The 12301-nt window shown below is 38.5% G+C and overlaps 1 protein-coding gene and 1 non-coding gene across 3 annotated transcripts in view; one reads left to right on the top strand and one right to left on the bottom strand.

Moving 5' to 3' along the window:
• PARL (presenilin associated rhomboid like) overlaps positions 1-11826 on the top strand; it is a 63585-nt gene extending 51759 nt beyond the window's left edge. The window contains exons 8-10 of one of the 2 annotated variants that reach the window (XM_068545430.1): positions 7783-7884; positions 8024-8121; positions 11510-11826. In XM_068545430.1, coding sequence (XP_068401531.1) covers positions 7783-7884; positions 8024-8121; positions 11510-11621 — 312 coding nt within the window. In that variant the 3' untranslated portion in view covers positions 11622-11826. The remainder of the gene's footprint in view (positions 1-7782; positions 7885-8023; positions 8122-11509) is intronic. The other variant, XM_068545431.1, reaches the window with a different exon arrangement.
• TRNAG-UCC (transfer RNA glycine (anticodon UCC)) lies at positions 5249-5321 on the bottom strand. The gene has a single exon. It is a non-coding gene; the product is annotated as a tRNA-Gly (tRNA).
• Positions 11827-12301: the final 475 nt, after the last annotated feature.

Raw genomic sequence — 12301 nt, 5'->3', positions numbered from 1 at the left:
ATTCCATTTTGATTTATCTATAGTGTTCTGGAGTATATCTCTTTGTATAACTTTTTAGTGGCTGCTTCTGGGTACTACAGTCTATATATATCACTTACCACAGTCTACTGGTGGTATCATTTTACCAGTTTGAGTGAAGTGAGCCTTACCTTGCTTTTTGTCTGCATACCTTCCCCAAATTATAATCGTCTTAAATATTTCCTCTACATACATTTAGAATATCACTGTTATAATTTTTGCTTCAACCATTAAACATAAGTTAGAAAATTCCAAGAGAGGAGAACAGTCTATTGTATTTACACCCAATTTTTACTTTTTCCATTGTTCTTTCTTTCTGATGTTCCAGGATTTCCTCCTTATATCATTTAATTGTTTAGAAAACTTCTCTTAGCCATTCCATAGCCACTAGCCAGTTAGGCCTGCTGGTGACAGATTCTCAAGTTTTTTTTCTGAGAATGTTTTGATTTCCCTTTCATTTTTTTTCTACCCTTCATTTCTGAAGGATATTTTCGTTGGATATAAAATTCCAGGCTGACAGTTCTTTCAGCAATTGAAAAATGTGCCACTTTTTTTGGCCTCCATAGTCTCTGAAGAGAAATTCTTTGTTGTTCAAATAGCTTTTCCCCTATAGGTAAGGTGTCATTTCTTTTACTACTTGCTAGACTTTTTCCTTTGTCTTTAGTTTCAGAAGTTTGACTATATGTCTTGTCATGGATATCTGTGTTTATCTTGTTTGTGGTTCACTAGGTTTCTTGAATCTATAGGTTTATGTCTTTTGGGAAATGTTCAGCCATTTCTTCAGATACTTTTTCAGCCTCACCCTTTTTCTTTTCTCCTTCTGGGACTCTGATGACATGATGTTAGATAGTTTGTTATTATCTCATGGGTCTCTGAAACTCCATTACCTTTTTTTAAAGACTGTTTTTCCTCTGTTGTTCAGATTGGGTAATTGCTATTCTGTCTCAAGGTAACTGATTATTTTCTGTCCTTTCCATTCTGCTCAAGCCATTCAGTGTTTTTATTTAGGTTATTGTATTTTTCATTCTAAAGTTTACATTGTTCTTGATATCTCCTATTTCTTTGAGCTTTTCTATTTCTGTGCTGTTTTTTTACTTGTTTCAAGCATGTTTGTAATTGCTTGTTGAACCATTTTTATGATGGCTGTTTTAAAATGCTTGTTAGATAATTCTCACATCTGTGTCATCTTGATGTTGGTATCTATTAATTGTCTTTTCTCATTCAAGTTGAGATTTTTCTGGTTCTTGGTATGATGAGTGATTTTTATTTTTATTTTATTTATATATTTGGCCACGCCTCACAGCTTGCAGGATCTTAGTTCCCTGACTAGGGATCGAACCTCGGCCATGGCATTGAAAGTGCCGAGGCCTAACCACTGGACTACCAGGGAATTCCCTGATGAGTGATTTTTAAATGGAACCTGGACATTTTGGATATTACGTTATGAGACTTTAATCTTAATTAAATCTACTGTTTAGCAGGCCACCTCTGACAGTGCTGTGATTGCTACTGCCAGGTGAGTGAGGCAGTCCAGGTTCCCCACTCAGTCTCCTTTGACACTGGTGGGGAAGAGCTCTTGTTGCTGCAGGGCGGGGAGTTTGGGCTCCTCAGGAGACCTCTACTGATACAGCCCTGGCTAGGAGGAGGAAGAGTGCCTTATTACTGCTGCCTGTGTGACCTCCACTGACACCACCCTGTCAGGGACGGTGGGACACCTCATTACAGTCTGTAAGGCTGGAAATCCAGGCTCTCCACTCAGCTTTTGCTGATGGGGATCGGGCCACAGTTGTTTCTGTGGTGTTTGGCTGGAGTAAAGTGGTTATTGTCTAAAAGTTTTGTGTCTTGCTAGGCTATGCTTTCTTGGTCCTTTGGCTAGAGAGAGCATTTTTTGGTACAGGTCTATGTTGTCTGAGTTCATTGGTGTTTTCAGGTTGTGAGCTTCTCCAGAGCCCAGTCTGAGCAGCATGAGGCCAAAAGAAAACCCGGGGAACTCACCACTGTGTCATTCCTTGGATCCTAAGGTTCCTAGCTGGGCTGCTCTCCTTTCTCAGTCTTTTAGAGTCATCTTATGTTTGTTTTACATATAATGCCCAGGGTTTTTAGCTATATGTAGCTTGTGGAAGCAGAAGGCCTCTTAGAGCAAATTCATTTAAAATTCATAGTGTTAAAAAAAAAACTTATATGATAGATACATGAAGATTATATATTGATAAAGAAAAATACTTAATGAAAATTGTTTATTTATGAAATAAATAAAAATATTATATGTGCATATTGATTACAAGTTCATAACCAGTATACATAAACAAATTATTAGGGGAGAATAAAAGATCTTTATCTCTAATCAAAGAACCAGACCTCTAGGGTCTACATGGGTTTGGGTTCATGAGTCCCTGAAATTATGTCTAAAATATGTATGAATTTTTCTGAGGAGGAAGGGTTCATTTTTATTATATTCTTAAAAAGCCTCCTACTAGAAAAGGTGAAAATAAAGAATCTCTGCATGGGGTATGCCAAACATTTGTCTAAAAAGCAAGTTGCAACTTATTGAGACACATAAATATATTTAAATCTGCGTAGATAAAGGTCACTTTGAGAAAATTTTAGAAGGATAATGGAACTGCGTCCTATCTTTAAAATAATATGATAAGTACAATAAATTATAGTCACAAAGAAACTGACTTTATATACACTACCAAATGTAAAATAGACAGCTAGTGGGAAGGAGCTGCATAGCACAGGGAGGTCAGCTCAGTGCTTTGTGTCCACCTAGAGGGGTGGGACAGGGAGGGTGGGAGGGAGACGCAAGAGGGAGGAGATATGGGGATGTATGTATATGTATAGATGATTCACTTTGTTATACAGCAGAAACTAACACACCATTGTAAAGCAATTATACTCCAGTAAAGATGTTAAAAAATAAAGTCAGAGGAAAAATGAAATTAAAATAAATAAAATTTAATAACAAAAAAACTGACTTTACATAGAAATGCACAGCTAATGAGAATTTTCTTTAATATTTAAATTTCTGTAATGAGTGCTTTAGATGGAGATAATCATCTATTTACCATATGATCTGGCCATTTCACTCCTAGGTGTTTACCCAAGAGAAATGAAAGAACACAAAGGGTTGTACACAGATGTTCACAGCTTTTTTGGTAACAGCCAAAACTAGAAAAAACTCAAATGTCCATCAGGTGAATGAATATACATATTATGGTATAACCATACAATGGAATGTTATTCACCCATGTAAGGGAATAAATTATTGATACAACCACATGGGTGAATTTCAAAATAACTATACAGAGTAAAGGAAGCCAGACAACAACAAAATGGAGTATATGCTGTGTGATTCCATCAATATAAAACTCAAAGTGAATCTATCTTAACAAAGTAGAGAAGTTGTAGCCTAGGAATGGGGGAGGAGCAGGAGGGACGCACTGCAGAGGAGCACCAGGGAACTTTTGGGGATGATGAACTTTTTGGCCACACTCATAATCTTGAGTGTGGCCATGGTTTCACAGGTATTTATATGTCAAAACTTAATTATAAACTTTAAACATGTGCAGTTTTTTGTATGTCACTTATACTTCAGTAAACCCAACTTCTATTTTTTATGTTTAAAGACTTGGGAGTCCTTTGTACTATTCCTGCAAACTTTTCTGTAAGATTTAAATTATTTCAAAATAGGATGTTTAAAAGACACCTAAGAGAAAAATTTCTAAAAGGTGCTCCTATAATTGACTCTGATTGCCCCTATAATTAAAAGGAAAGGTCCCTACTTTTTTATATTAAAAAGGCTATTTCTGGAATATAGCATCTACCTCTCTTAATCGCCAACTGTTTAGGGTCTTCTGTGTGAAGAGTTGCTTCAGAATAAAGGATTATCTTACATTTTAGGAGTTACTAAAACTTTAAAGACTTATATGAGTCCCAGGCATCCCCGAAGTCCGCAGCCCTTTAATATATGGTTGCCAGTCAGCCTAAACAGGGAAACCAGCTCATGCTGCATTCCTAGGAATGGGTTGGGGAAGCTACAAGGTGGAAGGACAGCATTAATATTCCTCAGAAGGAGAACCTAAGACATGAGTTCAGGCAAGTGGACAAAGACAACCCAGGGCTTAGGCTAAAAAAATGAAAGAACAAGGAAACAAAGTCAGCTACATATTGAAAGGGATAGGCTGGGTGTTGGAGATACATGTTAATTTTGCAGTGGAGGTTAGGAGTCAGAATTCTGTAGTCTCTATTTAAGATCAGCTGTCTGTTATTGTATATTTACCAAACTGGCTCCTACATAAGTCTGCAATAGTAACACACGAGGTTCTTCAGAAATCCTGACTTCCCTTCACAGGGCAATCGCTGCCTTGTGAAGACACACACACATGCACACACAGCCTCCATAATTTGTTCACTCTTTTGCTGGTTTCCCCACTCCATGTCCTTAATGTATCACAGCAGCTTTCAAGGAAGGATATCAGCACTACCTCAGAAGATGGGATTCCCCACAAAACTTGCTGGGTCATGGTTCCTCTAGGGTGCAACATGTTATACTGGCCAAATTTATATTTGTTCTGAAAGATTTGTTTTGGCTAGAACTTCAACATCTGCCACTATAAGCTACCAGCATATACTGTATTAAGCAGAGTGGATGTCAGTGTCACTGAGAATTTGAAAGTTAGAGTAAAGAGTAACCCTTCACCTTTCAGGCTTTAAGATGTGCAACTTGAATATCCTAGATTTTTAAATAAAACCTAAAAATTCAACTCAACAAAACCCAGAAGAAATCAAGTTGAGACCTTATTTTCTGAGAGAAAAAAACCAATAAAATTATACTTTTCCCCAAAATGAAACAAATATAATTTGGTTAGCTGAATTGAAAGAAGAGCACTAAAATCCTGTACCCTCTAAATTGCTTCTCCATAGATGATTATATTCTCCATCTAAAGTCCTCATTTACAGAAATTTAAATATTAAAGAAAATTCTCATTAGCTGTGCATTTCTATGTAAAGCCAGTTTCTTTGTGACTATAACTTATTGTACTTATTATACATTATTTTAACCATAGGAAGCAGTTCCATTTTCCTTCTAAAATTTTCTCCAAGTGACCTTTATCTACGCAAATTTAAACATATATGTGTCTGAATAAATTGCAACTTGCTTTATTTTTTTAAATGACATTTTATTTTTTTATGTTTTGGTCGTACCATGTGGCTTGCGGAATCTTAGTTCCCCAGCCAGGGATTGAACCTGGGCCCCCGGCAGTGGAAGTGCAGAGTCCTAACCACTGGACCACCAGGGAATTCCCACAACTTGCTTTTTAGACAAATGTTTAGCCTACCCCATGCAGAGATTCTTTATTTTCACCATTTTTAGTCAGAGGCTTTTAATGAAAATGGACCCCATTTTTAAAAAATGGCTGTGGAAATGGTCCAGCTTTTAGGAGACCAAAGAGACATGGCAACTAAATGCAATACGTGGGGGAAAACAGCTGCAAGGGCATTAGTGGAGCAATTGATAAAACTGGAATATGTTTATAGATTAAATGAAAGTATAATATATCAGTATAAAATTTCTTGAAATTGAGAACTGTATTGTAGGATATATAAAGATATTCAAGTTCTTAGGAAATATACACTGAAGTATTTAGGGGTAAAAGGGTATGACATATGCAGCCTACTCTCAAATGGTTCAGGAAAAAAAGTACGGATATAAAGAAAAAATGATAAGTGAAATGTGGCAGAATGTTAAAAATCGGTGAGTCTGGTTCAGGAGTATTTTGGAGTTTTTTTCAAAGTGAAACAGACCTAAATGTAAAACCTAAAATAAAAACTTACAGAAGAAAACATAGGAAAAAACTCTTTGTGACCTTATTTTAGGCAAAGATTTCGTAGTTGAGAGACCAAAAAGCACAAATTAATAAATCAGACTTCATGTAAGTTAAAAACTTACACTTCTAAAGATACTGTTAAAAGACAAGATACATGCTAAAAGAAAATATTTGCATGTCAGAAGTCTGACAAAGGACTTGTGTCCAGACTATATAAAGAAAAATTCAAAAAGAATGGGCAGAAGGTTTGAACAGACACTTCAAAGAAGATGTATGGATAGCAAATAAGCAAATGAAAAGATGAACATCATTAGTTGTTAGGAAAATGAAAATGAAAACCACACTGAGGTATCACTATAAACCTATATTACAGATTTAAAAGACTGACCATACCAAGTGTTGGTGAGGATGTGGAGGAACTGGAAATCTCATACACTGCTGGTAGGAAAGTAAAACACTAAAACCACTTTGGAAAACAGTTTGGCAGTTGCTGTGCTTCCCCATCATAACTGATTATATTTTGTGGTTTTTACTCATTTATGTCTTTCATGCCAGTCTGTAAGCTCCATTAAGGCAGGGACTGTCAATTTTGTTCCCCTCCGTATCCCCAACATCCAGCATAGTGCCTGGTAGGACTCAAGTATTTGAATGAATGATTATCGTGAGATTTAATGTAAACAAGGGATTATGATCCAATTTCTCAAGTATTGTATCATTTAGAGGAATTAGGAACACGTGTAACATTAAGAAAGTTTAGTTAAATGATCATAATTTATCCAGGAGATATTTCATAGCCATTATCAATTTAAATTATGAAGGGTTATGTAGCAATGTGGAAAAACACAGTAGACGATAATACTATACAGCAGTTATAATTTCAATTATAACAAGAAATGGTTGACTTACTGGTCATAAGGTTTTTAAGTTTTGATTTTTATTCTCAAATACAAGGCTGTTGGGGAAAGTGCTTCTCAAGCAGGCGGATGCATGTGTGTCCCTGGGAGGATGCTGTGGGGTGGGGGGTCATGCAGAGCCATGGGATAAATTTGGCATGCTTTCCTGGAGCAGAACATTTGTCAAACGTTTTAAGGGAAATGTTTAGTGTTATAATGAAGTAGGATACAAATTTCACGTGATTTATGGTAAAGCATTAAATTTGGGAGAAATTCCACACATGTTGGTTTCTTTGGGCAAATTCATGCTCACTCTCTGGTTCGAGGAGTTTTTGTTTTGTGTTTTTTTTTAAATTTTATTTATTTATTTATTTGGTTGTGTTGGGTGTTCATTGCTGCACGTGGGCTTTCTCTAGTTGCAGCGACTGGGGGCTACTCTTCATCGCGGTGCGCGGGCTTCTCATTGTGGTGGCTTCTCTTGTTGTGGAGCACAGGCTCTAGGCGCACGGGCTTCAGTAGTTGTGGCACACGGGCTCAGTAGTTGTGGCTTACGGGCTCTAGAGCGCAGGCTCAGTAGTTACAGCGCACGGGCTTAGTTGCTCCGCGCATGTGGAATCTTCTGGACCAGGGCTCGAACCCATGTCCCCTGCATTGGCAGGCAGATTCTTAACAACTGCGCCACCAGGGAAGTCCCTCGAGGAATTTTGTTGAAGTTTGAGAAGTCCTTTTTTAGTCATTAAATGAAATGATGCATGTGACACACATAACTGTCCCTGAAGTTCATTAACTGCTGACATGCTGGTTGTTACATCTTATTGCCTGTAGTTCAGTCCTTGCCAGGTGGTTACCGTATCACGGACTTGGAGTCCCTTTGCCTGATATTTTGTACGTTAGTAATGGAAAGCTTTTTAACTTTGTGCTCACCTAGAAATGTGTGGCTTGTAAGCTTTCTGGAAAAAGTATTTCTACGTTAGACATTGTAGTCACTAAGCAGTTGCACAATGAGAGTTTCACTTTTTCCCCAATGTGTTAATTTGCAGTCGGGCGCAATCATGACTGTCCTTGCAGCTGTCTGCACTAAGATCCCAGAAGGGAGGCTCGCCATTATCTTCCTTCCAATGTTCACGTTCACGGCAGGGAATGTGAGTATTTTTATGAAGTGAAGTGCTGGGGACAGTGGTGATATTTTTACATTGACTGAATTCTTGTCCTTAAATTAGAAATGTCAATGCTGGAGGAATCAAAGTTGTATCAGTTCTGTTCTCTTTTGCTGGCTTTCAGGCCCTAAAAGCCATTATTGCCATGGATACAGCAGGAATGATCCTGGGATGGAAATTTTTTGATCATGCTGCACATCTTGGGGGAGCTCTCTTTGGAATGTAAGTTTGAGTATGATTGACTGTTACACTGCTTTCTCAGCTCATCTCCCTCCCCCCACTCCTAAGGAAGGCAGAATAAGGCAGTTACTTCTGTGATGGAAGCAGGGCAGGTGGGGTTGGGAGGGCAAGGAAATCGCAACATGGTTTGCTTTGGTCTTGAGCAGCTTCACCATATGAGATGGGAACGTGAGACTGTTGGCCCTGCCCCTGCCTCGGTCATTTGTAGAGGGAGACCATCTGTGCCTTTACCCTCCCCTTAACCTCAAGTCACCTGAACTCATGACTGTCAAAATTCCTAGTCCTTCTCGGAGGCTGTTGCCCAGCCCCCTAGTCTGTGCTGTATTCCTTTCCCCACTCTCAAGCCACATCTCCCCTGCCCAGTCCCTACCCTGCTCCCCTACCTGGCTACCACTGACCTCACCAGTGCTGGGCAGACACCCTGAGTGGGGGGAACTGGTCCTCTGCTTGCGATGAGTGTGCAGGTGCCTGCTGCATGACTGGAGTATAGGCCAGATGTCATAAACTCGTGTTGACTACTTACTGAGCATCTGTTATGTTGCAGGCACTGAGCTAGTTACCTTGCGTTATATAATTATTACCTCTGTTTCACTGATGGAAACTGAGGCTCAGAAGTGATCTTCCCCAGGTCAAACAGCTCTTAAGTAGCAGAGCAGAGATTTAAACCCAGATCCAAAGCCCTCCCCACCTCTGTCACACCACAGTGATTACAGTTACCTTGTGGTTACAAGATCTCCCACTTGTGCTTCAGGCAGTGGACTCTTGCCTAAAACATAGTAGTGCTGTAGCGACGCCGTCATAGGACTTCCTCAGGGCTCCTGGAGTCCATCTGACCGTGAGAGGCCCTTCAGCAGAGCTGTTGTCTGTCTGATATGCTGGATCCCTGATGGCCTCTCTTTTCTTGCATAATGTTGCCTTTTACCCTTATTTGGTTTTTACTTTATTTCACAACAGTGGGAAACCTTAGTTTTTTAATTAAAAAAAAAAAAAAGTAGAAAAATCTATTCTAAGTGGAGCAGTTTTGCCCAGTAGGCAGTGGAACTAAATGCCATTATGCCATTTATAATTTTCAGTGATGATTAAAGAATAGCATGTTTGAGTTCGAGCTTTAACAGCAGCCCATTATAAATAGTAAAAACTGACCTGGTATTACAGTATGAGAAACATAAAGACTGATGATGAAAAAGGGGTTTTGTTTTATGAACTCTAAATTTACCTGGCTCCTTCCATGTATACTTAAAGGATCTTTTCCCCAGCAGTTTTTTATTCCTCTCAACTATAATTAGATGACCTTTTTCTGTTCTGAAAACTGGATCAAATGCATTTTAAAGTCCAGAATCTGAAAGGCAGAGGAATCCTTTCTCTTTGCTGTTTCTAATTTCAACTCCTTTCATTTACTAGATCTTGGTCATATCTAGAATTCATCTTTTCTAACATCTTTAATGGTAAAGATTCCTCAGTCTAGATTAAAGATGTTAGAAAAGGTAAAGATCTGTTGGTAACCTCCTGCACATTGCTTTGACTTTATGTCCCTGACCACATTTTATGGTCTTCACCTTGTACTGCTGCAGTAATGATAGCTAATGTATATTGAGTATTTGCTGTGTGCCTACGCTAAGGAGTAATTTAATACTCTTAACATCCTGTGAGGTAGTCCAACTTACAGAAAGGAAACTGCTTAAAGAAGGGAGTTATCCAAGGTCGCACGGTGAGTCATTGCAGAGCTGGAGTTTCAGACTGAGCACTAGACTGTGAGGCTGCTACCAAAAACAAACAAAAAAAGATACCTCAAAAATTAGTCAGCTTGAAATATTTTCCTAATTTTAATTTAACCGAATGACCAATTACATTTGAACTTACGAGTATAATCAAAACAATGTACCTGTAAGATTAAAGTGTTTGACTCTTTGCTTGAAATAAGTAGGTTAAAAAGATTTGAGAAGACACTTTACTAATGGAGAGTTCCCGACAAGTGTTTCATTTCTTGTGAGAGTTTTATAATTGCATTTGAATCATAGGGTGATCCTTTTTCTCTTGTTTTAAGTTCACCAGAGAACTTCACTCTAAGCCCAAAAGAACTTTGTTACATGCCCGTTAATTAATTTGCATGTTTTTAAAATGCTTTTTTTCTTTCTGCAAATTTACTGATCATTTTTCAAAATTTTAATGGTGACTTTTTATGATTAAATTTTAACTATATTTAGTGAGAATTAAGATTCAGGTACAATTCAAGCCCTTTGTAATAAAAAAAATACATGCTCCAAACATTTAAAAAATGTTAAAACATTAAACTGCCATTCTGATATCAATTAAGTTGAATAGAGCATTTTTTCAGTCAGGTGTCTAAGATGAAAGATCAACAAGATCTAGTTTCTGCCTCAGGGAACATGAAATCTGTTTGGGGAAACCAGGGCAAAAATAAAAGTTTCAATAACAAAAGCTTTTTAAAATAGCCATTCAAATCCCCCTCCTCCAGGGAAGCTCCCCGGGGAGGCAGGTGCCTTTGAGCTCCTCCTGCAGCCTGTGCTGCCCTCGGGTAGAGCTCCTGGTCATGCAGACCTGGGCCTGTGGGCTTCTGATCTCACTCCCTGTGTGTTCCTCAGCTTAAGCAGGTGCTCCCGAGAGGCTGAAGTGCAGCCCCGCGGTTAGAGCGCAGGTTACAGGGTCAGATTTGGGTTCTAGTGTCAGTTTGGTGATTCCTAGTTGTGCAGCCTGAGCAAGTTAAATTGCTAAACCTCTCAGTGTTTCAGCTTCCTCGGCTCATTGCTTCAGGCTGCTTTTAGGCATTGTTTAACAGGAGGATGGGGATTGGAGCTGTATTTTAAAAGATGGGCAGAATTTGGATCCTTTTGTGTAGCCAGGCTGAAGGTGAGGAAGGAGAGGCATTTAAATTAGTATAGCCATCACTATTAGTTAATTGTAATTCTGACATTTCTTACACTTGACATAATAAAAAGAGTCCAGGCTTAGAATCACTCTGACCTGCAAGTGAGTGCTTGATTGACCACTTAGAAGCTGTTAGCGCCTTGGGCAAATGACTTTCTTTCAGACTTGATTTCTTCATGTTTGTAAATCGGAAAAGTGATACTTGATTTGCAGGGTTGTGGTGAATTAAAAGTAGTGTGTGTGAAGTACTTACAGTTTTGGAGCAGTCACACATGGTCCCATCCTATTTCCATCTTTTATGTATTCTGTATATTAAAGGTAAGTCATTGATCTACATTAAATTAATCAGCTATTTTAATATGCTGGATAGTAAATGACAGTGGCATTCAGTTTTTAAAATGTCAGCTTGATATCATCATAGTACTTGGCATTTGTATGTCACACTGTTTGAATGTTGGACTTGGTTTGTTTTTCTTTTCCCCAGATGGTATATTACTTATGGTCATGAACTCATTTGGAAGAACAGGGAGCCTCTAGTGAAAATTTGGCATGAAATGAGGACTAACGGCCCCAAAAAAGGAGGTGGCTCTAAGTAAAACTGGGGTTGGACAATACTGGTACGACTGGTCCATGCTGCCTGAAGCCCTAGGAATGCATCGGCCCTGGAGTGACCACATCTTTGCTCCTGCCTGGAAGACACTGAGCATCTAGCTTTCCCAGTATTTTAAACTATGTCCCCAGTACATGTCTCATTAGAAAATGAATTATGACAAAGTTGTGAAATAAAGGTTTATATCTCTAGTTTGTAAACAGCGGGTATATGTCTCTTTTGAAGAGCACTAATGCTGCCCTGGAATCTTGCTGTTCGTTGTTATATTTAACATAGTTTGAGTACATGGAAAGGTCTGATTGGAACTCAGAGGCGCTTGTTTTTTAATGTTGGCCTTCTAGCACCTCTGCTAAATATTTACTCTTACTTACCTACCCCTTTCCTTGCTTGGTTGACAGGTAAAAGTTAAGAGCATCTTCTCTCTGGCATGGGTCTGAAATAACAGCTGCAGTATTTTCTAAATTTTCCCAAAAAGGTAGGTAATGTTTCGTGGCAGTGAGTGGCATATACAGAAAGCTATTTTTAGGTTTTGCTTTCTAGGTTAAAATTGTAGCTAAATTAAGAATTAGAAGGAAGTATCTTGGATAAATTCAGACTTGAATCTGAGCCTAATAGCATCTTATGTTGGAAAATGTACATTCTTTGAAGTGGAGCATCTTAACTGAC

The sequence above is a fragment of the Eschrichtius robustus genome, chromosome 6 (genome assembly GCF_028021215.1).
Source record: "Eschrichtius robustus isolate mEscRob2 chromosome 6, mEscRob2.pri, whole genome shotgun sequence".
Lineage (NCBI taxonomy): Eukaryota > Metazoa > Chordata > Mammalia > Artiodactyla > Eschrichtiidae > Eschrichtius > Eschrichtius robustus.
The sequence above is the reverse complement of the archived record's forward strand: the minus strand, read 5'-3'. Positions and strand labels throughout refer to the sequence as shown.